Source organism: Corylus avellana, chromosome ca11 (genome assembly GCF_901000735.1).
Source record: "Corylus avellana chromosome ca11, CavTom2PMs-1.0".
NCBI classification, from domain to species: domain Eukaryota; kingdom Viridiplantae; phylum Streptophyta; class Magnoliopsida; order Fagales; family Betulaceae; genus Corylus; species Corylus avellana.
In genome coordinates this window covers 21,788,819-21,815,658 of record NC_081551.1, presented here as the reverse complement: position 1 = coordinate 21,815,658, position 26,840 = coordinate 21,788,819, and the positions used below count along the sequence as shown (strand labels likewise).

At 37.2% G+C, this 26,840-nt stretch overlaps 6 protein-coding genes and 1 pseudogene across 9 annotated transcripts; 5 read left to right on the top strand and 2 right to left on the bottom strand.

The window, feature by feature from the left end:
* The first annotated feature begins 1,349 nt into the window (after window positions 1-1,349).
* LOC132166461 (protein OXIDATIVE STRESS 3 LIKE 1-like) lies at window positions 1,350-4,939 on the top strand. Its single transcript, XM_059577277.1, has 2 exons — window positions 1,350-1,790; window positions 4,176-4,939. The coding sequence occupies exons 1-2, from the start codon at window positions 1,531-1,533 to the stop codon at window positions 4,672-4,674; spliced, it is 759 nt and encodes a 252-aa protein (XP_059433260.1). The 5' UTR covers window positions 1,350-1,530; the 3' UTR covers window positions 4,675-4,939.
* Window positions 4,940-6,596: 1,657 nt separating this feature from the next.
* LOC132165230 (uncharacterized) lies at window positions 6,597-7,421 on the top strand. Its single transcript, XM_059575712.1, has one exon. It carries the CDS (start codon window positions 6,597-6,599, stop codon window positions 7,419-7,421), a length of 825 nt encoding a protein of 274 aa, XP_059431695.1.
* A 1,419-nt stretch (window positions 7,422-8,840) lies between these two features.
* Window positions 8,841-12,720, top strand: LOC132165727 (uncharacterized). 2 transcript variants are annotated; one of them, XM_059576403.1, is made up of 6 exons: window positions 8,841-9,011; window positions 9,234-9,381; window positions 11,077-11,229; window positions 11,454-11,629; window positions 11,872-11,994; window positions 12,421-12,720. In XM_059576403.1, exons 2-5 carry the CDS (start codon window positions 9,250-9,252, stop codon window positions 11,975-11,977), a joined length of 567 nt encoding a protein of 188 aa, XP_059432386.1. In that variant the 5' UTR covers window positions 8,841-9,011; window positions 9,234-9,249; the 3' UTR covers window positions 11,978-11,994; window positions 12,421-12,720. The 2 variants fall into 2 exon arrangements, with proteins under 2 accessions (XP_059432386.1, XP_059432385.1); XM_059576402.1 differs by having other exon boundaries at window positions 12,418-12,720.
* Window positions 12,721-12,942: 222 nt separating this feature from the next.
* LOC132166312 (uncharacterized) lies at window positions 12,943-14,013 on the top strand. Its single transcript, XM_059577110.1, has one exon. The coding sequence runs from the start codon at window positions 13,005-13,007 to the stop codon at window positions 13,629-13,631; it is 627 nt and encodes a 208-aa protein (XP_059433093.1). The 5' UTR covers window positions 12,943-13,004; the 3' UTR covers window positions 13,632-14,013.
* A 1,959-nt stretch (window positions 14,014-15,972) lies between these two features.
* On the top strand, window positions 15,973-18,818 carry LOC132165606 (GCN5-related N-acetyltransferase 6, chloroplastic). The gene is made up of 9 exons (XM_059576239.1): window positions 15,973-16,362; window positions 16,460-16,673; window positions 16,816-16,868; window positions 17,422-17,458; window positions 17,566-17,631; window positions 17,847-17,951; window positions 18,055-18,193; window positions 18,317-18,393; window positions 18,484-18,818. The coding sequence occupies exons 1-9, from the start codon at window positions 16,262-16,264 to the stop codon at window positions 18,547-18,549; spliced, it is 858 nt and encodes a 285-aa protein (XP_059432222.1). The 5' UTR covers window positions 15,973-16,261; the 3' UTR covers window positions 18,550-18,818.
* Window positions 18,819-19,046: 228 nt separating this feature from the next.
* Window positions 19,047-21,259, bottom strand: LOC132166090 (pentatricopeptide repeat-containing protein At1g08070, chloroplastic-like; annotated as a pseudogene).
* A 360-nt stretch (window positions 21,260-21,619) lies between these two features.
* LOC132166489 (uncharacterized) lies at window positions 21,620-26,503 on the bottom strand. Of its 3 annotated transcripts, XM_059577309.1 has the most exons (6): window positions 25,053-26,503; window positions 23,587-24,020; window positions 23,322-23,483; window positions 22,729-22,804; window positions 22,266-22,421; window positions 21,620-22,028 (listed from the first exon to the last, which is right to left on the bottom strand). In XM_059577309.1, the coding sequence occupies exons 1-6, from the start codon at window positions 26,388-26,390 to the stop codon at window positions 21,861-21,863; spliced, it is 2,334 nt and encodes a 777-aa protein (XP_059433292.1). In that variant the 5' UTR covers window positions 26,391-26,503; the 3' UTR covers window positions 21,620-21,860. The 3 variants fall into 3 exon arrangements, with proteins under 3 accessions (XP_059433292.1, XP_059433293.1, XP_059433294.1); XM_059577310.1 differs by lacking the exon at window positions 22,266-22,421; XM_059577311.1 differs by lacking the exons at window positions 21,620-22,028; window positions 22,266-22,421 and having other exon boundaries at window positions 22,732-22,804; window positions 23,279-23,483.
* Between the last annotated feature and the right edge of the window lie 337 nt (window positions 26,504-26,840).

Genomic DNA, 26,840 nt, shown 5'->3' with positions numbered 1-26,840 from the left:
TTGAGGAGAGTGGACAAAGATCATGGGAGCTAAACCATATCCGAATTGTGACAAGGGGGGCCCACGCGCAAACTGCTTTACAATAAGCAGCTTTGGAAGGTGGTCTCGGTGTCATAGACACATATGCTCCCCTGCAACCAACTCCCACTTTGTGCTCTCCACGTGTTTCTGTTAGATACGAACACGTCAGTAACTGATCACGTGTCGCTATCTCTGAAGACCCTGACGAGGCCTACCATAAAAGAACACTGCTGCGCACCTGAACGCAAAACTGGATGGGATTAGACACCCTAATGAGTGGATTAAGGTAAAATCAACAGAGTTACCAACATCTTTTGTGTTGTGAGTTGTGACTTACCTTGGCTCAGAAGAAAGTATTATTGGGCAGAAGCCAAAAGAGAGAAACTGCCACCTAAAAATGTCTTTTTGAAACTTTTGATGAAAATAACAATTAAAACTATGTTTGATAACGACTCATGTTGAGATAGAGACATTCATAATTATGCTTTGTTGTGACATCAAAAATACCATTTTTTTTTACAATTTTGGTATTCTTCATTAATTTTATTCTAAATAAGATTTTTCTTTTTGTTGTCGTTATTAATTTGGGAAGAGGTTTGAGGAGAATTGTGAAGAGATAGTGACTATGGAGATGGCGGGTGAGAGAGTTGCAAAAGCGAGAGAGGAAAAAAAAAAAAAAAAAACCGTTCTGCTCATACTCGTTGTAGCCAAAAAAAAAAAGATCAAGATCGGGTCAAACAGAAAAAAAGGGAAGAGAATGAGAGAAGGAGAATTGTTTACAATATGAAAAAGAAAAAAAGAATTAAATAGAGCTACGATGCATCTCCAAATTATGCTATCTTAAATTAGATGTTACTACTTGGTGGGACATAATAATTTTGATTATTTTACGCTAGTGGTTGTTTGTTAATATTTTTCTTTTAAAAAGAGAAAAAAATTATCAAACAAAGAGTAATGTTGTTTAGTTTCTATAGCTGATTTTTATTGTTAAACTATCTCAATTATATGAAAATTTTATAGCAGCTAAGTAGGATTAGTCTTTAACAAATTGCAATGAACCAATAGAAGATGAGTTGCATTCGATAGCAGAAATTGGTCAAGTCAAACCTCCTCCTGATATATATATATTATTTTGCTAATTGGATAAAACAGATAATGATGATTATAAAAAAGAAAAGGATCTTTGCTCTTCATCCCATTTCCAACATATTTTAAGTCTGCTTCGTTTTCTTACAAAAAAAAAAAAAAAAAAGAGTTTGCTTCGTTCAGGATAAGGCTTTCATTTATTCTCTTTTTCTTTTCGTTATCTCTTTTCAGATATTTAATACATAAAAACCTCTCTCTCCACCCCCGCCCCCATCTCTGATATCAACCATGGCGAAAATATCGCCAACCCATGTGCCGCTTTTTTCTTATTAATACCAGCCCACTACTTTATATGCTCTCTCTCTCACTTCAATTCCACACTAAGAGATACACACACAGACACTCTCTATTTGGTTCGGAACGATGTCGATCACGATCGAACGGTCCAAATTCATCCACGGCGGTGGCGTGCCCTGTGGTCGGATCTACAACTCGCCGAGGTTCCCGACGGAGAGAGGGGGTGACTTGGACTCTTGTAGCTCATCGTCGGTTGGGAGGAACAGTGACTCGTCGGGCGGGTCATCGGACGGTGGTGATGAGTCGGGAGGGGAGACTGAGGTTCAGAGCTCGTATAAGGGACCGTTGGATACCATGGATGCTTTGGAGGAAGTTTTGCCGGTCAAGTGAGTGTTTTTTGGGTACCCTTTGGCGTTTACTATAGTGGGTTGTGGTTTGATTTCAATTTAAACTGGTAGTTTTTGAATTTTTGGATAAGCGTGTGTGGTTTTAGTTTTGGGCCTTACTTGATCATCCATTGGTTGCAATTTGCAAGTGAAATTAGTTTGTTTGTATTTTTGAGTATCAAGAGCTTAGGGAACTTAGCTTATTATTATTATCAAGATTTAATCTTGAGAATTGTCGAGGACGTGGGTATTACCATTTTTATTCGGATTTTTTCATTTCTCCTCAAGAAACGAATTTTTTTTTTAATCTTTATACTTTTTAAGGACATGGGTCCATTTTGATTATGATTTCATTATTTCTCCTCAAGAAACGAAAAAAAATAGAAGGAAGAACATAATGCACTTAATTTGCTCTTTGTATTTGGGTTAATAAACACAGGCCCTTATAGATATAGGTTTGTTTGGTTGGATTACACGAGGCAAGTGATAAGGCCTATAATTCTCTTAATGTCTTTGGCTTAATTTAAGTGGAGTTAGTATTTGTTTTTTCTTGTCTACCCGTTGTTTTCTTATCTTGTCTTTATAATCCCCAAAAACGAAAGATGGACACCATGTGATTTGTCTACTTCTCCCTTTTTCAGTAACCAACCAGAGATTATTGCAAAACTTGTTCGGGAGAGCTGTTAGTTTTGGTGTCTTAAAACATTAATTTGTGGGTATGGGATGCGTCTTAAAACATTAATTTGTGGGTTCGGTTTCATTTTCTGTTGTCTCAACTAGCTCATCCCATTTTTGGGAGTAAAATAGGTGGAAAGCTAGTTTTCCTAAAACCAAGTGGAGCATAAAGCGGGGAATGGTGCAGTGGCTAAGTGAATTGTGAAAACAATAGATGAAGGACATGGCAAGAGTTGATTATTAATGTTTAGGAGTTATGATCCTGGGAGCATATTAAACCAAGTGATAGGAGCATACTAAATCAATTTTAAGTCAGTATGGTATATTAGTTATTACCTATAAGAGTCATTATGTAAACTCCAGGTTTGTGCTATTGTGACTATCTAATTGCCAATTATTCAAGTAAGTATTGATAATTACAATCTGCATGTCGCTGAATATTTCCACTCAATATAGAAGAGAATGAGTTGTTCAACATTTTTTTATAATGACCTAGGAAAAACGCTATCTAAATTGCTATTGGAGTTTCGTAGAATCACTTATAAAGCCAATCTCATCTATTAAGGAACGAATATGAGATTTAGCATCCATTAGCTCCTTTGTAATTCATCCACTATGTGGGTAATTCATCTGTCCTATGCGGTACTAACCTTTTAGGGTGCCACAATTTCCCCCACTTAAATATATGTTGTCCTTGTTAAGGCACATGTCACGCGGTGCTTGAAGCGCCACATGGTGTTATTAAGTTGCTCTTTGATACTATTTATAACGAACCAGGGAAAACGCTAGTCAAGTCTGTATTCTTACTCCAAAAGTACTAGTCAAGTTACAATTGGAGTTTCCTAAAATCATTTATAAAGCCTAGTTTGTGGAACTTATTACCCATGAGCTTTTTTATAATCCACCCCCTTTATGTGGGCAATTCATTTTTCCACTATGGGACTAACTTTCTAGGGTGTCACAATCTCTCCCACTTAAATCTTTGACGTTTTCGTCAAGGCCCACTTCATGCTGTGCTTCAACACCACATGTCGTTACTAGATTGCTATAATATCATTTGTAACGACCTAGGAAAAACGTTAGTCACTCTTATGCTGTCTCTCCAAAATGACTAGTCAAGTTGCAAATGAAGCTCTCTAAAATTACTTATAAAGCCTAGTCTCATATAGTAAGAAATGAAACTTAGCATCCATAAGTTCCTTTATAATCTACCCACTTTATGTAGGCAATTTATTTTCCCAATGTGAACTAACTTTTTGGAGTGTCACACTTGGGCTCCACATTACTTGTGTTCTAATGTTGAATATGGTAATTGCGAGCTTTTAAGCAAGGTATGAATTAGGTTAAAACAGAAAGAGGAGAAGTTTATATGTTATAAGTGTTTAGGAGCATTATGCTTATTGCTTAAGAAGCCTGATTCTCAGTTAGCAGGTTTCCCACTTCTATATGCAATTTTCAATTACATGTTTTCACGGACTTTGTTTGCATGAAGAAAATTTCGTGCGTCACTGACAGTGCCTTTCCCAAGGAGATCATTTTAACTGGAACACATGAATCTTCAAGATTACCAAATATAAACATACAAGCATGCGGCACCTGTCTTCTTACAAATATGTTGGTTGAGAAATAAATATTATGTTACCCACCATTTTCACTGTTATCATCTGGCTTCTCAATTTTCTTACAATGTGTCGTTTTCTTTCATTTCAGGAGAGGCATATCCAAGTTTTATAGTGGCAAGTCAAAGTCCTTCACAAGCCTAGCGGATGCCTCATCTGCTACCTCTATTAAAGACCTCGAGAAGGGAGAGAATCCATACACCAGGAAACGCAAGAATTTATTAGCTCATAGTAATTTCTTTGAGAAGAATCACAATTATACTTTGAAAAACAGCAGTGGTGGGATATCAAAGAGACCGGCAAACACCACTCGAGGCGCATTTCCTATGGATTTGACCACAACTAGCTCTGGAAGCAATAATAAAAGTGAGGACTCCAACTCAGTTTCAACATCACCGTCTTTCTGTCTTCCACCTCTGCCTCCACATGGTAAAAAAACGCCTTGCAGTAGCTCATCACCACCACCTTCACGGCGAAATTCTCCTTGGCGATCATTCTCTCTGTCTGATCTTCAGTGTGTTGCTGCTGCGACTCCTAACATAACTGGATTGACAATTTGTAGTGGAGACAAGGACAGCAAATCACATTGACATTTTAGTTTGTGTTTCATTACACGCCAAGTCTGAGGTTGGAAGCATGGTTGCAGTGTCGTCCTTTGCAGGCAGTTTCCTGGTTTAATCTTACGGCATTGCCCATTGTACTGATAGCTCTAGGTATACCACGTCTGGGCATTTCTAGAATATGATTGTAACGGTACTTTTCTTTTTTTTTTTCCCACTTTGCATCGGCTTTGGCCATTATGTAATGACTAGAATGCTTTATTGTATCATATAGAAGAACTTTAAATTTTGCTTCTGTTGTCCAAGCTGTTGTGCTCGTCATCAATCTATAAACGGAACTATCTCGTTAAGAGTCGAAGTAAATGTAAAATAGCAGATGTAGCCAGTTGCTGGGAAGTGCATCCCTCTTGTTTTCTTTTCTTTTCTTTCTTGTTCAGCTGGCATGCATTGAGAAATCCTAAAATGCCTTATTTTGAGAGTGCAACTGAAATAGATAGTCATCTAAGAAACATCAAAGATGCAATGGTTATAAACAAATTATGAAAGACCTAATGTACTCCTGACCATGCAGCATTCAAACAACACATTGATTTCTTGATGAGTTTCTGATTTGTAGATCGATCAACCGCCATTTATATATTAGTCAATAATCGGTTTATGCGGATTTGGTCTTAATTGAGAGTGATAGCATAACAAAAATTGTGGGGTTTCCAGGCTAAAGTGATTATGAATTGTATCTTTTCCTAGGCTGCAAACAGATGTAGCTGATCAAGTAATAACTTTTAGGCTTAATTGCTGGCAATCAATTAACCGATGTGCTTTTACATTTGATGCAATTGTCGGATTCAAACGGTGCACACCTTTTTCAGATTAAAATTAGATTATGTCGCATAACCTCATCAATCGTTCAAAGGTTTTGTTATGGTAACGATGTTAGAGAAAACTAAAAGCAGAAAATAATTATTGAGACTCTTGTTATGTACTTTTCCCCATTCCAAATATCAAACTGATGTAGTTAACAAATTAGCTGATGACATGTCTTCTTTTAAATGGACAAGCCGGTATATGCCTTCTCTTCAATGGAAAAAAATTTGCAATCCAATATAGTATGTAAATTGCCACTGATTCTGTATGCAAATTGCTGAATTCTGTTCTCTACTGCTTAGTTATGAAGGAGGGAATTAGAAGTTGAAACTGAAAAATTAACCGTGAACATATTTAGCTGCTTGTTGAACCATCTAATTGCCAAAAATTTAATTTCCAAACAAGCAAGGAGTATTAATCAGCCTAACTGCAATTTCTATACAAAGCTTCACAACATTAATGATGCTTTGTCATAAACTAGTTCTTACTTAACATGATGTGGAAGCCAACAGAGTCATTATTATACCGATAATAAGAGCAACATTATGACATTAACTCAGTTTTAGTTTGCACATCTGGACTGACAATGCCTATAAATTCTCTTTGACTGAGAAGTCTTATCCATGTGACTTTGAGAGTCTCTTGAAGCCAATCCTGCTTGAAAAAAATTACCCTCAGGTTTCTCTAAGCTTCCTAAATGGATTGCATGGCATGAAAAGACTGGTTTATGGATGGACTAGTCTCCTTAGGAAGTATTATTTCTGATATATGGCTCCAAAGATTTGTTGAAATGTTAGCATGAGTCTTTATTTTTCTTGTGCTCCATGGATACTCTGCAACTAATTTCTTGCAGCCACATATTTGGATATAAAGTTTCTTTAGAACGTGCTAAGCCTGGCCAAATTGGCTTCTCTAGCATGTTTGCCATGCAGTGAAACTCTCTTTTAGTCTTTTAGTATTGTTCCTATAATTTTCTTCTGACTTATTAGAGTAAAATTTTGATGGTGGTGATGACAACAATGATATTGACAATTAATTACATTTGTTTTAACAGGATCTTGCTGCCTACTGCTGGAGTTTGAAAAATGATGGCTTCTCCATCTTCTTTTGTCTCTCAAGAGGAGTTCAACATCTTCCATTCAATTGACCGACAGCTCTACACCATCCTTGTAGTCAACCTTTGGCGAGATCCAGTGGAGTCTATGCAAGTTATGGCCCTATGGCTCTGGTTGGAGCGGCTGGGCTATGACAGTGTTGTGAAGAAGATGTTATCCCTGCCTCAAATTTTGGTTAATGAACTTGCAGACGAGGCTATAATATGCCTCAACTGCATTCACAACAATCTAATATCTTCCTCATCTGAAAGCAATGATATTCCTCTCACACAAACCTTGATGGAGAAAGAGATCTCTCTCCAATTTTTCCTCGAAAATCGGCTAAATGGTATTGCAGGCCTCACCAAAATTATGAATGATGTATGTATTAGAGCACTGTTGGACTTAATGCAGCAAGCTATTGAGAGAAATGCAGGAAGACATGGTGCAGGTGATATGGTGCAGCCTCGAACCCCTGGAGCTGATGTGCCAGCAGATGATAGGACCATGTTTGTTACATTCTCCAAGGGCTACCCTGTCCAAGAATGGGAAGTCAGAGATTTCTTTGGTCGGTCATATGGGGATTGTGTAGAGTCTTTGCACATGCAAGAAGTGCAACCCCATCAGCAAGCACTATTTGCTCGCATCATTTTTCACAAGGCTACTACCATGGAGATGATACTCAGAGGCATGGGGAAGGTAAAGTTTTCCATTAATGGGAAGCATGTATGGGCTCGAAAGTTTGTGCCAAAACGTGCGAGATCCTCGTTGCTGCTGCCACCGCCATCACATTTTCCTTCCACCTCACTTAGGCCATGATTAAGTTCTCTTTACATGGGAGGGTTCAGTTGTTATGTTATGGAATAGCTAGCATTGTTGAATGAAGTTCTTCCTCGAAAGAACATGTTTTGTTGGAATGTTGTCGTGTTACCATCAAAGCAAACGAATGAATGCAAAAGGAAATCTATTGCAGTCTTGCAGACGTGCCTACACATGTCATCAACACAGCAATTGTGAGTGCCCAAGAACAATTTTATGTTTGGTTTAGCAGTAAAAAGATACTGCCTTTATGATGTTAACTTAAAGAGCCAGAGAAATAAGTGAAGCTATTAATGATGGCAATAATGTTAAAGACAATTTTGAACACCCTGCTTAGTTCACAGAGTAAGAATATTAATTAAGAGTGATGCTATATGTCCTCTAAAATTAATGTGGATTTTAAAATTTAATTACTGATTTGCCAGAAATTTAATGATAATTTTAAAGTTACATTAATTTTGAAGGGATGCAAAAGAGATATGGAAAAGACATTTAGTATTACTCATTAATTAAATGATTAAAGCGATCATTTCTTATTGACTTAAATTTTTGAAATAACTAATGATTTAACATTGTATTAGAGCAACTGTTTTGAGTTTAAATATTGTATTTGTTATTCATTTTTTATTTCAATTAAATATTTAATGTGTTATGTCTCACTAGTCACTATTAAGGAGTAGTTTGAGCCTCACCTATATAAGAGAAAATGTTAAAATATTGTTAACTGAATTATGACTTGTCCAAAACCTTGATGAGAGACGGTATTGATAAGAACTTGTCTGGGTAGGTCAAGGTGTGGGGCCTAAATATTCGGGCAGTTGGATTTCGTTGGAATTCTCTCTCACTCGAGGGCCTAAGACCGATATTAGAGCATTAGCAGCAAATGCCATATATGTCATTTCCTTATGTTTAGGAATTTTTTTTTTTTTTTATTAAAAAAAAAAAACACAAAAATCTACTCACATTAGATTCCTTACATTTAACAAACCCTTAAGGGTTGCTACAGTGTCTTCAAATGTGTAGGGAACCAAAAATAATTACCTATACATTATTTTAATATAAACATTTCTCTTTTCTCTCTCATCTTTCATCTTTTTGTCTTTAATTGGGTATTATGTTGAGATTTTGTAAAAAAAATGAGGTATGTAGGGAACTTGCATTTTGTAAAGAAATAATATTTTAATTGTATAAGAAAAGGTAAGGAAAATTACTATAAAATATATTTTCATAAGAAAGCAAAAAGTAAGTTGGTGCCATAAACTTAGGAAAGATTAAAAGGAAAGTGCTAGTGCTAGTGCTGTTAGGTGGGCTTTTTTGGGCCACACCTGAATTTGTCAAACAGGGCCACAAAGCAGCCCAATTGACCCCCACCCCCCCCCCCACCATTCACATTGAACCAAGGGAGGGCATACAGTAAAATCCTACACCCCTCCGAAAGTTCTCAAACGCAACAAACTGCTTGTGCGCCTTCCCTTCCCTCCCGTACCAGTTCAGAGGCAGAGGCTCAGTCCCAGAGTCCAACTCCAGCTCCAGCCATACACCCGTCCGTACACTCGTACATACGCTTGAAATACGTATTCAATTAACAAGGTAAAAATTCATTTTTCTTTTGCATGCGTTCAAGCAGTTCCTCTAGAAAAGTAAGAGTAGGAAAAGTGGGCAACTTATTATGCGTTTGATGTTTGCTATCTCAGTTCTGTAGCGTTTTTTCCAATAAGATTTTGGGTGCTAAATTATGGTGATTGAGTTTAGTGGGTGGAATTGTAGAGCAAATGAAAAAACGGGTTTGTTAATTTTCGGTCATTTTTGCAGTTTTAGTTCCTTAAAAATGGATTCGGGTTCGAATGGTGATGGACCCACTTCGTGGGAAGAACTATACAACGTAAATTTGCTCCCATCAGAGTTGTTTTTGAAGTTCAGGAAAGAGTTACAAGGTATTCGTGTTGGTCTCAACTTGGAGGTATCCTTCTATGCCTTGAGAATATTAAATTGATATTTTTCCAATACAAATGCTTTTGTAAATTACTTCTATGTTTGCCAGCCGATATGTGAAGGTAAATTTATTGTGAACTATTTAATTAGTAGGTTACTGCATAATAGTCATGGATCAGGTTGTTTACTGCACCCTTTAGGTAATCCCAGCTTTACATTACTGGAAAAAAAAGAAAAAAAAAAAAGAAAAAAGAAAAAAAGGGGTGTTTTCTTTAAGTGTGTTTGGATTTTATTAGGTTTAGTGTGGTAAACAACTGTGAGTAGTAACTTTGCTTGAAAATAGAGCAACACTATATTGGAAAGATGACATATGCACAATCTTGTGCCTTTTACGCAAATTGGGGACCAGGATTGTGAAACTCCTTTGTTTATGATAGTCCTAATTTGAACATTTATCTATTATGGGAATGTAGCTTGGTTATGATGTGTTGTGTGCTTTACATCTTTTGGTCTGGTTATTTGATGTGTTATCTACTTTTGGTGTCTCCAATGTATACTACAACCATAAAAACAGTATCTGATATGGGTATTTTGCATGTTTTGAAGAGTCTATGTTTCGAAGGACTGATGAATAGTTTTGACATCTCAAGGATTGGAGAATTTTTTTATTTTTTTTATTTTTTTTTTATTATTATTATTATTATTTTTTATAACGTGGAACCTCACCAAGGCATGGTAGGCTTGGGATGAGCCATAGACTCGGACATCCTAGATTCGATTCGACACTAACAGTTTTCCTGGATTACTTGATACATGGTTGTGGCGGATGGAATCATGTATCTGAGGTTTACTCTGGATAGTAATGTTCTTTGGCTACCTGATAGATGTGTTATTACCTAATACACAATTGTGGCAGGTGGGGTTGTGTATCCAGGGTTTACTTCGGATCCACCCCTGTTAGTAATGTTCTTTGTTTATGGGGCTTCTCTTAGATATAATAACACATCTTCTCTAGTTTCTAATGGTATAGTAATAATTTGGTTGTTTTAATTTTTGTATTGGGTTTTTGTCATTTAGTTTGTGATTATTTTTTGAGATATTAATTTCTGATTGTACCATGCCATTGCCACAATTTACTTCCATACTTAAATGTGAATATCAGTTCCCTTACTTAATTGGCTTAGTTGTGTAAGCTTAGACCAGTTATGGTACATGGGACTTCATATTGTGTGAAGTGACCGTGTTGGATATGACTTGACAGTGTATTGGTTGGACATAGCTGCTTTGGAGATATAACAATTCCCTGTGCATGACAAAGGAAGATTGAGACTGATTCTGCATTCATTAGATCTTTGTGGTTGTACCTTGCTAATCTAATTCACTAATTTCATATATCCATATATACATTCACACACACGTGTGTGTGTGTGTGAGTGTAGTCTAGTACCATGCTGGAGACATTATATTACATGTTTCATTCATGCCATTCTACAGAAGATATTGTAACTGAATGCTTGAATATTTTAGATGTGTGCCGTTCATGATTCATCTCAGGCTTTGGTTTGGATGGATTTTACTCCTTTACTAGTCCATTCTTTCGAGCATTGCACATAATTGATTACATGTCACGGTATTTGTATCATAATCTTCTGGCTCTCCATTTGACATTGAATACATGCCTTTTAGAGTTGTATATATTGACTTCACTGTTGTTTTGGTTCAGTTCTATAATGCTCCCATCAATGAATATCAAGCAAAGCTTGTACTAAAGCCCTTAGCACCCGACCGAAGATGGAAGTTCATCTATGAGCCTACTCATCAGGATGTGCGCCTTCTTTCAAAAAAGATCCCTATAACGAAATTTCTTAATCTCCAGGTTTGACACTTTTACTGCCTGTTATTGTGCACACCTCCCAAGTCCCTCCTTTGCTGGGACCACTAAATTGATCCCTTTTAGCGTCATATCTACACAGGGCTCAGGATAGCTTTTGATAGCACTAAATGGTATTTTGCATTTATGTCATCTTTTGTGCGCGCTTGCTCACAACACCATAGATAACTTTAGTTGTTTTTGAGCACTTACAAGTTGGAAACATACAGGTTGGTGTAGGCCACAGTTTTCAGTTGAATTCAACTGGTTGGAAATGGAAGCTTACTACATGTTTGGGTGGAGATGGCATATCTCGGATTCGGAATAAATCATCAATTGGCTTGTTTCCTGGCATGGATTTGCGTTTTGGGTGGAGGGCAGATTATGTTCTTCCAGAAATTACTGGGTAATTTTTCAGTATTCTCTACATTTACTGTTGAAGAAAATATGAGAACCTCGATATGGAATTTACAATATTTGAGAAATTCATTGGAAACACTTTAATGTTTCAGTGAAAAGCTATATCATGCAAAGCAGCTCGTATTGATGTAATAGTTTCTTAGAATTACTTGCAATATTGTTACTCATTTCTTTATTCAATTATTTATATCTTTGCACTTATGGTCGATTATAAAACCTCAATAATAGGGCGCTGGGAACTGGTGAACCGTTGTTCAACATGAATTCTGGAAAGTTGCAAGCATCACTTGATAGAGTTGAGGCCATACTAACCCACAGTGATACAGCATGCTGATCAAGTCAGAAAACCAGGTACTCTTACTGTTGACTTGGCCACTAATATTAAAATGTTAGCTTGACATATTACCTATATGTCTCAGACATGTGTGTATTTGGAAACCAGAACATGACTCTTTTTGTTAAATTTATCCCATTCTATCCATTCTTTCGGCCAGGAAAAAGAAAAAAAAAAATCATGTTATCTAAAATGGATGTCTGTTGTTTTTCTTCTAGTAGATGAGTATGTTTACATGATGTTTTCCTGTACCATGTGATTTCGCACTTAAAGTTACCTCTTTTTGTGATTAAAATTTCTTGATATATATTTTTCCTTGATGTGTTCCAGATTGTTGAAAATGAGATGCTCTTGGGATTGGTTTCATTTGAAAGTTTCCACTATGATGTTACTATTTTTTCTTGTACATAATCATTTTCCTACATGGACTTCACATGCAGCAGGATCAGCAGGAAACTGAAAAAGATGCCAATACTTTAGGCTTCCTGAAAGAGGAGTACTTTAGGCTTCCTGAAAGAGGAGATTCATTGATCTTCACTTGGTTTGCTGTTTGAATGGAATGCAAGGGTCCAGTATTGAATTGTATAGCTATCTGTTGGTGGGGATGCACAGTTGGTTGCTTCAAGTTGTAAATTTATCAGTGTAAAACAAGTCAGTTGATTAACTTACTTCATTGTACTGGTGGCCTGTATGTCTTTTGAATGACGATCCAAAAAAATTCCTTTGGGAGATGTACTAATTAATTTTCTTGTCCTTTGAAATCCCTTCCAATTCAAACGGCTTGGATCATTTTAACTGTAGATTTTTAAATTTTAAAACGCCAAGCACGCCATCAAAATCCACAATCTTTTTTGAAACCCAAGGAGGGAACATTTACATCTTTCAATAAAAATGGTGGGCTCCCTAAACCTATCCGTTGTAGGCTCCAACGGCCAAATACCACTTCCTTTATACGTTCAAAACCTCCGTGGCCTCCTGAGCAAATCCCATCTCAAGCAATTCTAGAATCAGAGCATCCGGCCCAAAAATGGCTTCCTCTAAGCTTAGAAGCTCATGTTCTTTCCCAAATCTTCTCCTCTCATGCTTGAATTTCACTCTCTTCATCCTCTCCACAGCCTCTCTAGCTCCCACAATTCTCCTCAGAATGCCTCCAACATCAATGGGTGTGGCATTACTCATGGTCTCCTTCATCTCCATGCTCTCTTCTTTTGTGGGCTTCTATTCTCAGCTCACCCACTTCTGTTTCATAACTCACATTTCGCTTCTCCTCGCCTCTGTAATCGGACAACTACTCAGCATTTTGGCCTTGTTTACAGAAGAGAAATCCAGCATTTCCTCGCTCAAGTCGACAAGGGACCCGAAAGAGGCAAAGCTTTTGGTGAGGTTGGAATGTGGGATTTTGATGGCAATGTTTCTGCTGCAGTTGGTGGTGCTGGTATTGAGCTGTGCAGTGCATAGCTGCTGGGTGAGAGAGTATGAGGGACTAGAAGCCGAGAGAGAGGCAACCGCGAGGAAGAGGAGTAGGAGGGTTGTGAAAGTGCAAGAAGAATCCATGGCCAATGCAGCCAAAATTGCAGAGATTAAGGCCAAAGAGTTGGACGATAAAATGAAGGGAAAGTATGTGCAGTGGGTTAAGACTGATTTTGAAGGCTAAGGTTGTGTTCTTTTAATCATGTTTAGATGGTACAAGAGGGTGTTTCGTCGTTTGTTACTGTTTCTTTGGGTCACTTTTGTTGTGGCCAACGAGTGTGTAGTGGTGTCAACCTGGGATTAGGATCAAGAAATTCGAGCAGCAAACGAGAGAGAGAGGAGACCTTGGATCGTGAGATGTCCGGGAAGCTGGCCTAAAACCCAGGCTACCCAAAACCTGGGATATTCTCTCTTATTTTTTGTGCGAATTTTCTAGAATTCCGACAGAATTTCAAGAGATCCTGTCTGTGAAATCTATGGGCTGTTTCTTTGGGATGTGTAGTAGTAGCAATGTACTATTGTTCCTATTGCTTTGTGAAGTATTAACAATTCTCAGTTTGCCTTCACTCTCTTCTATGCTGACCAGAAACACCATATAAATCAAGAATTTTTCTTTTTCTTTTCTATGTAATTGAAAGAAGAAGAAAATTGAACGAAATTATTAAACATAATCCCAAATCCAAATTACAAGATTACTCCATGTAAATTGAGAACATGTGGAAAAAAAAAAAAATCATAAGGGGTTGAAGACAAAACACTTTTCAAAAGAATAAAAAATTAATTTAAAAAAATTTCATATAATTTTTTTTAAATTTTTTGGCTCCATTTGGTAAGAGTAAGTTGTTACTATTTATCAAAAAAATTTAACTCCCAACACTCTTACTTTTAACTACTATTTAAATAAAAAAATTACTGCAAAACAAAATTTTTTCATACCAAATATTCTTATCTTTTTTTCTTATTAATCAATTTTTGTTACAGTCCCACTGCTAAATAATTTCAAGCCAATGCCGAACAAAGCCTTTGTACGTCAGCTCTAAAGTGATTCCACCCCTAGTTGTCATCATGGCATGAATTGTGATAGAAACAAGATTTACTAATTGCAATCCAATTGTAATTTGTCCACAATCACCTTGAGGCATGGGGATCTATGAATATTTTATTTCTAACCACATTCATGTATCCCTGTGCATAGAATAGACCCTCATATCTTAACAGGTGGGGCAGGGCAATGTTATTGAAAACAAGCAACCATCATGATTGTCCCTAATTTTTTTCTATTAAAAAAGGGTTCTGATGGCCACTCCACCTCCACTCAGAGCAGGCAAAGGTGGCTGCGATGGCGGCGGTGGTGGTGCTAGTGGCAGTGGCATGCATGATAAACGAGACCAAATAATAGATAAAAAGAGGAGAGAGATGTGACTCGTGAGTAATAAGGGAGCACGCAATTGGATTAGATTAAAATACTCCACATTATTTTGGATTTAAAATTTAGGTGATGTAATGAGAAGTAAAATCAATATTGTTAAACAAACCTTGCTATCGTCACTAGCTTAAGATTCAATAATTCAACTAAGATTAAATAATAAGAAATCACATAAACAAGCCTCCACCATCAATAATCGATAATAACACAAAGAGTTGGCTGCTAAGGATCCGCGTGTTCTATGAAAACAACATAAAAAACACACGACAACAGCGGCTGGTTTCTACATTAATACAAAACTATGTTCTAAGGTTAGCATGTTGCCTTCGACAGTTTCTGGCTGCTCCTTAAAATATGTTAATAAATAATTTAAAATATAAAATACCTTTTCAAAATATTATGTCATATCATAATGTTTTTTTTAAAACTAAAAATTAAAAAAAAAAAAAAAGGAAAATTTTCCTTTTTAGAGAAATTATGATGTGGAGATTTCTAGATTTTAGTTTTTATTATTAATTAAATTATTTAGATTTTATCCTTTCAAAATAATATCAATAAGATACAATACAACTCCTTTTAAAAATTCTAAGTAATAAAGTGAAGGAAAAATTACAGTTTACTCCCTTAAAGTTGATAACGTTTTTCAATTCGAATACCAAAGTTTTAATTTTTGCAATTTACCTCTTAAAGTTTCAAATTTTTGCAATTTGACAAATTGTATCCAAAACTTTTTATATTGCCCATAATTTTTTTATTTTTTATAAAAAAAAAATTAAAAAAATTATCTAGCCATTTTTACACCTCCAAGTTTGTTTTGTTTTTTTGTTTTATATATATATATAAAAAAAAAAATTGGGGGTAATATGGAGATTTTTGGATAATATTGGTCGAATTGAAAAAAATTAAAATTTTGTGAAAGTGAATTGCAAAAATTAAAACTATGGTGTTTAAATTGAAAAATACTGTTAAAATAATTTTAAGGGAGAAAACTGTAATTTTTCCTGAAGCCAAAAAATCGCATTGAGAAAAAGAAGAAAAAAAAAAAAAATCCAAGTTCATCTTGTTCCCATAGTCAACTTTACTGATTGCAGGGTCGAACACCTTTTTCTCTTTTTCAACTTTCTAAAGGCAGTTGCCTCTCTGTCCATAATTCCATAAATAGCTTTATAAGGTTTCTCTTATCCTCTCTTTCTCTCTCCCTCTCTCTATTGCGAGCCCGAGAAAGGTAAAGGCAAATCTTTCTCTGCAGAGACAAGGAAGCCTTCTTTCTCTGCAAGAGAAAGGAGAGAGTTTTGTCTTCGGATTGTAGATAGAAAAGAGTTTTGCCCAGTGAAGAGAAACCGGACAGCAGGAGTGGAAGGAAAAATTCTGGAGGAAGCAAAGCTCCGATGTCGACGATTCCGATTCACAGGGCTGAATTCCTGACATTTCCCCGTCTGGGTTTTTCAAATCATCGCAAATTTCAAAGAATCACGGCCTCTTGGAAAATGTGAGTTACATACTTACATACAGACAGTTTCTCTTTTCTTTAATTATATGTATGAATTTATGCATATAAAGTTTTGGTTTTTCAATGTTATTCACAGGGCAATGGATTCGAAATCTTCTTCTTATACAAGGAAGAAGGAAGAGCTCTTGGTGGAGATTCCAAAGCCGTCGATTCCTCAATTGGAATCGTCGACGCCGTCCGATCTCCGGTTCGATCGGCTGCAGCCATCGGATAAGGAATTAGTTCAAGAGAAAAGATTTCAATTCGGACAGTTCGTGGCGCGAGAGGCCGTGCTCGATGAAGAGTATTGGGTAGGTGATTGATCACCAAAAGGAAAAAAAAAAAAAAAACCACATATATTCTCGTGGTGTGTTTTCCTTGTTTGGTCGTTTGGTTTTATGTTCACGAATGATTTTTTATTTTTATTTTTTTTTATTTTTTGTTGTGTGGTAGACAGCAGCATGGCTACGAGCAGAGACTCACTGGGAAAATCGAACAAACGAACGGTATAGAAAGCTTTCATATGCTCATGTTGTCCTTTGCATGTGTTTGTTTTTCCCTTTCTTTTTTGGGTTTGTTTTATGAAAAAATTGGAACAAGTTGCCTGAAAAAAAGATCCTTAATTTTTCCGTCATTCATTGTTTCTGACTATGTTGTGTATTGAGATGGCAAAACTTGAAGTATTTAATCAAAGATAATAGTTAGGAATTTAATAGCTTCACTGTGGAGTCACCATAGAAAATCTAGTGGAGCCTAATCGGGTCCATTGGGTTCTTGAAAATTACCATTAAGCATCATTCGTATTAAGCTTAAATGCAGACAATTACCCTGTCAATTTTTAGAGAAATCGACTAACGTTGATGATAGAGGAAACAAAGAGTTTAACAATCAAGAATAGTTCAGCATTTTGGTCCGTCACAGTTAATTAGGTTGCTTACTATGAGGCCCTCCCAATAGTTGGCACTTGGCAGCCTCTGATGGGGATAATTGCATTTATGCATACAAAAGAGGAAGAGTTGGAGACTGACCACTAATTCTAGCTATGCTTGATTAACACAGATATGTTGATAACTTCAAAAGGAAATTTGCTGATCAGGTAGGACCTTGATATCGTCATACTTATTTTTTTAAGTTGTTTGATATAACTTATGTGGAGTATCTTTCATGCATGAAATTCTTAAGTAGTACTTCTTATTTGTATAGGAATTTAATGTCATAAAAAGCCGATGCAGAGGGCCACCGGGGCAGAAATACACATGTATTGTCACGGTACGAAACCAAATCCACTAAGATCACACCCTTTGGTTTGATTTAGTTTGAATGTTGGTTGAATCACGTTGGTAATGGTGAGTTTAATTAATTGGCTGACCATAATATAAGCTTCTCTTGATTTCTCTTTATTATGACGGGAAAACGATGATTGATTCATTGGTTGTGCAATGAGATTAAAGCTCCTCATATGGTGTTCTGGCATTAATTATCAGGTTAAGAAGGAAGTGAGGAATGCGAAACGAACCGTGCTGAAAAGTGTAGTTGGAACCCTTGATTTGAACATCCGGTATTTGTTGCATGGAGAGACTTTCCCTGGGGTACAATTGTGTTTTGGTTACATTTGAAACTTTATTCCATGTGTTAACTCTGTCTAGGCCAATTCTTTGACCGACCTGGAAATGCAATTAATTGGTATTACAGGAACGGGTGAAAGCTCCTCTCTTCTGCAGCTCAAACAGATATGGCTATGTTGCAAACTTATGTGTAGCCAAATCTGCACGCCGCCAGGGTATTGCAAGGAACATGCTGCATTTTGCCATTGAATCGGCCAAATCAGATGGTGAGATAAAAATTTGAAACATGCCATCTTTCCTTGACAATATAGAAATTTTAAAATGTCTGATACAGAGTAGATAATTAAAATAAGAGGAATTTCTCTTCTGATCTGTTCACTCTGTGGCAGGTGTGGAACAGGTATATGTGCATGTGCATAGAAGCAACATGCCTGCACAGGAACTTTACCAAAAGATGGGATTTGAGGTAATGTCAATGCAGCTAATTTAATTTTTGTACTTCTGGCCTTTTGTTTTTCAGATGATGGGCTGAAACATCTTATACAATCTTGATCAGATGGTCGAAGAGGCAAGCTCTCAATTGTTAGAAGATCAAACTTACTTGCTTTGTGTCAAGACATAGGAACTCTTTCAACACAAATTATTCTTTTTTTTTTCTTTTGTGTGATGACAGCAACCAATATATTGTACACAGATTGTAGCATACTTCATGTTAAATGTTTACAGGCAATCCAGAATTGCGGCGGTGATTCCCAAGTTCCTCCTGTAATGTAAGAATGACCGATAAGCCATTATTGCCTGCTAAAGGCAACATTGTTATATATAATGTGATGTATTTATAAACTAATTGTAAGATTTCTTGCTTCCAAGAGAATATGGTCTACTTTTTAATGGATTTTTTTTTTCTTCTGTCTTCTCAGTTTCACGGTAAAACAAAAGATGAACTCATCTTTCAAAATTATGGGACGGTATTATGATATTATGTTAATAAAGACGCTAAATTATGCGGCTTGAGAAGAAAACTACTTTCTCATAACGCAGGAAAAAATGTGCACAGCCCATCAGCAGGATACGAGGCTTGAGAAGAAAATACTGTAAAAATAGAAGAAAAGGACGATAAGAAATAAAGAAGGATTTTACTAGTCATGAAAATCAGTCCCACTGCATACAATAAAGAACTGCAATATATTATAAACTTGTGAAGCGTGAGCGGCAATTACAGCCCAACTATTTATACTAGAAACAATCATTTTTAGCTTTCGAAAACTGAACAGAAGTTCATTTGAGTATTTGAGTTGATGTACAAAAACCTCTTGATCAAGATATAATTCTTGCTCCTTGAAAACCTACTTCATCTTTCCAGCAAAGCAATCATGATGGTCCCTGAAGTTTACAACACCATACAGAACAGTATAACACCACCGAATTTCAGTTAACAGGTTCAGTCTTCAAAAGCTTGAATGCCATCAATCATATCTCTGCTGTATTCACATTATCTACTTGATGATGCCACTCAGAGACGCCGGGATCTTGAACCTGACACGAACGTATGGAACTTGTGATTCACCTCCACCAAACTAAGGCCAGGTATCTTTTTCAACTCTTTAACCTTCATCAGGTTCTTCAACCGCACTACATCTTCCCATCTACCAGCTTCAGCATATATATTTGACATAAGGACATAGAAGGTAACAGTTGTGGGGTCCAAACGAAGCAGCCTGTCTGCCACAAGCTCAGCTAGCTCCACGTTGCTGTGAATTCTGCAGGCACCCAGCAAAGCTCCCCAAACACTCACATCTGGCTCAAGTGGCATCCTCTCAATAAATTCATAAGCCTCTTTCAAGCAACCGGCTCGACCAAGAAGATCAACCATAGAAGCACATTGTTCTACACCAGGCACGATTGAGTACTCTTTTATCATGCTCTCAAAATGCTTCCTCCCTTCTTCTACTAGACCTGAATGCCTACAAGCAGTCAAAACCGCTGTGAAAGTGAAGCTATTTGGTGTAATTCCCTCTTCTTTCATTTTGGAAAAGAGATTGAGAGCATCATACCCGTGGCCGTTAGATGCACAAGCCCCTATTATTGAACTCCAGGACACAACACTTGTATGAGGCAGTCTCTGGAAAACATCCTTGGCCAAATCTATGTTCCCGCACTTTGCATACATATCAATAAGTGCATTTGTTATTGAATCATGTGTTTCAAAACCTTTTCTTTTAACAAGCTCATGTAACCATTTTCCAGTATTCAATGCTCCCAAACTAGCAGAGGCTATAATAACACTGACCATTGTTATATGGTCATACTCTACCCTTTCATTTAGCATCCTACGGAAGAGCTTTATCGCATTCCTCCCAACATTATTCTGTTCATATGCGGCAATCATTGCATTCCATGAGACCAGATTTCTTACCACCATCCTGTCAAACAGAGATCTGGCTGTATCAACATTTCCACACTTACCATAAAACGCAATCAAAGCATTCATCAGCGAAATATCTGAGTCCACTCCCACTTTGATTCCATGACCATGAATCAACTTTCCTAAACCCCAATATTCTAAACCCGCACATGCAGGAAGAATGCTCACAAGCGTAACTGCATTAGGCTGAGTTCCTGAAGCCACCATCTCCCTGAAAACACCCAACCCTTCCTTAAAAAGCCCATTTTGCACATAACCCGCTGTCATCGCCGTCCAAGAAACAATGTTCCTCACAACCATTTCACTAAAAACAATCTCCGAATTCGAAGTCTCCCCACTTTGAGCATACATACTGATCAAAGAACTCTGAACAAAGACATCTGAATCAAACCCATTCTTAATTATGTTACAGTGCACTTCTTTCCCTTCCGTCAAAGCCGAGAGCACCCCGCAAGACCTAACCACAAAGGGGAAGGTATAGTTATCGGGTAACAATCCCGTATGATGCATGGTTCTGTAAAGAGCTATGGCTTCTTGGCAAGGACCCAGATCAGCATAACCCCTAATCAAAGTGTTCCAAAGAAATACATCCCTCTCGTTCATTCTGTCGAACAGTTTTCGTGCGTAGCCCATGGTGGAGGCCAAGGCGGAGGCCAAAGCAACGATCTTGGTGGAGAGGAGTAGGTTTCGGTGCGACCCATTTGTGAGGATCAGAGCATGGACCCGTTTGAGGTCTGATAGAGAGGAACAAGAATTCAAAAGGTAGTTGAAAGGGAGGGAGTGATGGCTAAGACGGAAATGCAATGGGACAGAAGCAACGGGTTCGATTTTCCTCAAGATTGTAGCCGACATGAACTTTGAGACATCCCAAATGGTCCCGCTTGATATATCACCGACTCTTCTTTATAATTTGGGTGAAGTGAGTTTTGTGGACCAACAAGTTTGGAGAGAAATCTGATTTTGATTCTTTCGCGGGGGTGCGGGGGAGGGGCATAATTATATTTTCACATATAAATAGGGGTATAATAGATATTTTCCATCGCATATGACCCATTTTTGTCGTCGGATTTAACAGGTTAAAATATTGCAAATTGAGTTATAATTTAACCCATTTTTCTTTTTGTAACCTCTCTTTTTTATTATTATTTTTATGTTCAAAAAATTTACTTCTCTTTTCACCAAATAGTGGAAGAAACCTTGAGAAAACCCAAATGCTACCCCCATCCTTTGGCTTAAACGCCAAGGAATACACTGAAGCCACATACAATTGGACGTGAATCTTCATTATTATTGTTTATGGTATCACCTAGATGCAATATCAGAAGCCGATCCACATACAATGTATACAAGAATCTTCCACAACTGGAATTATTAGAGAAGCATAACAATGAACAAAATTTTAGTGATTCTAATGCTAATCTTTCCACTTCAATTTTGACTATACATACATACAGTATGATACTGCAATGAGTTTACAAGAGAAAATGCATTGCCACCGGATGCCAATCTCATGCATCTGATGATGCAAATGAAGACCAGATAGTAAGAGGCAACGGGGAATATTTCAGCAGTTGTTGAGGATCAGACACCTTGAGATTTTCCAATATTGAAGACAGTTTCAGACCAATGATTTGTAGGTTTGGATTGGAGTGACCTTCCACAAAAACATTTGTAATCTGCAAACAGAGCACCATTACTTAAATTATCCTGCACAAGATCTTATTTCCATACTATGATGTAGTATTGTGTAGGTCAATTTCATGCAGCCTACACTTTAGCAGAGGCATTAGATGTTTTCTTTTTAAAAAGATCATGATCACTGTTTCAGGAATAGACATAATTCTGATAATGATATTGAAAATTTACTGCATTAACTCTCTGTCAAGGAGGGGAGTCTGACAAAGGATACAAACCTGAGTGCATCCAAAAGCTTTGAGCACCCTCAGTGACAAACAACCATCCACAATCAAACCAAAATCCTCCTCTGTTAAATTCCGGCACCAAGACAGATCCAAGTTTATCAACTTTTTTAAGCGTCTAGCAAGTGACATGGCTGTCTTGTTGCCAACCTGGAAAATGTTGCGCATGTCCCCATCAACAAAGAAAGAATTTCATCAATCATCTAAAGGATTAACCAGTGATCCCAGCAGACCCTTCAACCCAAGGACTAGTGCTAAACATAAAATGAGCCAATTTGCTAGCCCAATTGACCAAGAACTGGCATAGAAGCAGAATATACAGGTAGATGTTGCATTCTTGCATCACGAGGTTATGGCTAAAAGCGTTTGATACAATATTAAGTAGCAATGAGGTGAAAAAGAAAAACTTTTAGATAAACGTTACTTATAGAGAGAGAGGGGGGGACTATTAAGGTACCTTGGTCAAATTATTCAGGGAGAGTTCTTTTAGGGACTCTCCAGAGGTTTCCAAATAGGCAGCAATAGCTTCATCACTGACATGCATGAAAATAATTTCAATTAGTTTTTCTTTTGGAGAAAGCCAAAACTGGTTGCAGTAAGCATCTGAAGCGAAATCATAAGCAAACTATAAACAATTTTTATTTATTTTTTGACAATTTAAGCAAACTAGAAATAATTCAAAGTTATATATGTCTGCAGAGAAAGAATTTCTCCGACAAGCAAAAATCTTAAAACAAAGCAGGGGTATAAAGTCAAAATCCATCACCAGGGTCTTTCTCATATAATTTTGGACCAATTATAGATCCATCAAAACGATGTAAACCATTGGTCAGTAATTTTCAGGGATTCCTTTGATTCATCCAAACAATATGTTATTAGGAAGTAAAAGTGCCACCACTAAAGTGTTCTTCTCTTAAGTTCACTGCTATTTTAATCCCATATAATCTAGGGTGGGTAACATGAATCCCCTTTGAAGGGAAAAAAACAAATCTAGTGTGATAACTTACTATTTTCTACTATGGAGGAAAATCAATTTATCATGGCAAAAACCTGAATGAATTACGGCCAAGTTTCAGTGTTTGAATTGCTCGACAACCATTAGCGAGATATCCCACAGCAGAGTCTGTCAATTTGCACAAGTTAGCAAGGTCAAGTCTGCATAATCCAGAACTGGATTCAGCAATAACTTTCAAGGAAGTATCAGTCAATTTCCTGCACCAGATTTAAAACAGCTAGCATGAAGTTCTTATGTAAGATACATTCTAAGAATAAAGATAAAAGCATTTAATAGACAAATTACTTAAAAGAAACTTACACACAATCAGTTAAAACAAGCTCCTTCATATTGTGACCACATGCAGTAATAAATTCTCTAATAAAATCATCACAAACAGTTTGAATGCCTGCTAATGACAACACTTCTAAATGTTTTAGCTTCTGTAATGGTGGCAGAATAAGCATAGCATCAATATTTTGGCAATCATCAATGTACAATTCTTTCAGACTTGATTCCAATGAGTCAGCCAATGTTTTGATACTAATGGAGGTGAGAAGTGAACACTGGCTAAGATTTATAGATCTTAGTGCAGGGGCAGAAGAAACAAGTGCACTTATCCCAACATCAGAAAGCCGGAATGCACCAAGGAGGGATAGAATAGCTAGTGCTGGTAAGCATTTTGGTGACCGAGCTAAGCTAGCTTGTAATACATAATCAGGCAAACAGCGCCCACACTGATCAAGTTGTAATACCTGATTCAACAAAAATGAAATGAAACAAGTTTAGCTTATCCAGAAAATATGAGTCAGTAGGAGACAAGAAGCTCCTCTAGTCCATTCTCCCTAGGCATAGAAATGATCACCTGTACAATTGATAAACAACAATGTTGGCCTTTCATGAAAAGGACCCTTGCGTTAGAAGAAAAACTATTTTCTCAACCATAAATACACGGGATGATAAATTTCCACTGATAGGCCCAAAATATAAGCCACAGATGGTTAGAGATGCTTGAAAATCAAGCCAATGAAGCTCTGATTTCTTCCAACAAGCATAGAGTCAAAGAAAATGTGATTATCAGCATATGATGTCTCGGACGAAGGTAATGTATATAACATTTTAGGGAAAGTTACTCAGAGATTTGTCTAGCTTTATGGTTTCTGTAGCAATACGCATGTGCCTGCTAAAAGTTCTAGTAAGAACTCTGGTCAGTCTACTTCAAATATCCTGGTGTAATTGACACAAAATCAAGTAATGCGCTTTTTGAGACATAAGAGAAGCACTGTTATGCTGTCCTATGTAAGCAGACTATATGTCAAATAAATAAAACAAAGCAGACTGTATCTCATATACCAGTGACAAAATATTTGCTACAATGATTGTCATCCATTAGCTGCGAATGCCTAGGAAAAAAAAAAATTGTATTGCATATATTTCTCTTCAGAAACTGCAGAAGAACCAGCAAACAAGACATTTATATCACACGCATGTCATGTCAAAGACAGCTTGAGAGAGCCTTAGTCTATATTAATCTCAGTGTACTCATTCAAAGTGCATAACGGGCATCTAAACTATCTATTTATGAATCAATGACAACCAATTGGATCATCAATGTTTTTTCTAACCAAATCTCACGTTCAGAAATCTACTAGTGTCCAATAAAATTCTATTACATTTTCCTGGGTCATAATTGAGCAAACATCAAGTGAACTTTTTATTCTATTTAAATGATAATCAGAAGCCCTATGAACTTTAACATATAGTTTCATAAACAAAAAAAAACATACCATCAGATGTTTTGTGTCACAATCCGCAAAAGATTTTGTGAATTCTTCCTCTGTTAGCCATGAACAATCCCTCAAGCGTACCTCTGCAGGGGATCCGCAGACAAGGAGGGAAAAAAAATGAGTGTTCATTCTCCTAGAATCACATACCAACTGACTAAGCCTATTCTTCACTTCATCTGGGACACCTTCAAGTGAAGTGATTGCATCAGTATTCTTGACAAGAATTTTCATGCTTAGCTCTAAAAGTGAAGGGACCAACGGCTTCGAGCGATGATGGTCCTGACTATTCCTTGGAACCCAATTAACATTTGTGGACTTATTTTTTAGTGAAGAAGAAGTCCCCTCACTTTCAGCACCAAGAGACCGATGATTTTCGTTAAAAACTGCATAATGCTGTGCCTGTTGCCTAGCCACTTCAAGGAACCGACGTTGCCTGTATTCCCCTCCCTTTGATTCATTCCCTCTTATGTTAATGTTACCCTCTTCACTCACATCACTCACTGTTCTTTTGCATTGATCTTCCTTATTTTCTGTTCTCCCTTGGGTATCATAAACTGAATTCTCTGCTTCAGGCTCTGAATCAAGTTCTATTACATCAATACCACTCCTCAATAGATCATCCATGACAAGTTTTCTCTTCTCTCTTTCTTCTCTACTTGCTCTCCAACGCTTGAGAATACCACTCCCGTAAAAAAAACTTGGTTCTTCATCCAATATAACCAATTCCTCTCCATCAAGCTCCTCATCGACCTCCACCAGTTTTCGCTTGCCTTTCTCTTCTCTGCTACACCTTTTGCGCTTAACACCGCCTGCTGCATCCCCTGATCTTGTTTCTTCCTCCAACATCTCCACACCAACCTCTACACTCCCACTACTCAACAATATCTTCTCACCTTCTTTATCATCGCTGCCTTTACCTCCTTCAAGTTCATCCTCGAACCCGGAGAAACCAACATTCAAGTCCAGCTTTATCTTCCCTTTAAACTCACTAGAAGTCGCATAATCTTCGTCTCTACTCGGTTCAAAACCCGGCGACTCAGCTCCGCTCCGTTGAACTGTCGAAACCCAAAATCTATTCTCGTCATTGGCCAAAGTGGTGTTTGGTTTCAACTGCTTGAAAACGAGACTGGAACTCCTCCGGCGCTGATCAACAGCTCCAGAAGCCGATATGACCGTATTTATGTCCGACATGAGAGCGTCCAGTTCTGGGTTGGCAGGGGAAGATTGTAGGAGAGTGGAGGAGGACTCGCAAGTTTGGGCGGGGGTGGAGGGTTCCATGTTAAGCCCTTCTTTCTGGGTTCTACGCGGGACTTCTTCTCCAGGACTCAGGAATCTCATCGTTGCTGACTTCTTTATAAAGTGATGCTGTTCGATTAGGTTTTTGCCTCTCTGACTTTGGGAGAGGCAGAGCAAACCTAAGTGGGGTTCGTCTCCTTGCTTGGAGAAGAAGAAAAGGCATTCCACTCCCACTCGCGTCATGTTTAAAAAAAGGCTAATCGGCCATCAACGACATGTGCTTCCATAATTATTATTATTATTATTATGTAAATTAAGTAACAAAATTTAATAAATAAATTTAAATTTTTAATATATATATATATATATATATATATATATATATTTTCTTTACATGACCACACAAGAAGGAGAAAAAGAATTTCAATTAGTGATCATTGCTTGAACTATTTCTTAAGGACTAAATTTTTAATAATTAATATAATAAGTATCACGCCAATCTGTATAAAAAGGTTTAGCAGTTCAACACATTCCACACAAATTACACAATAC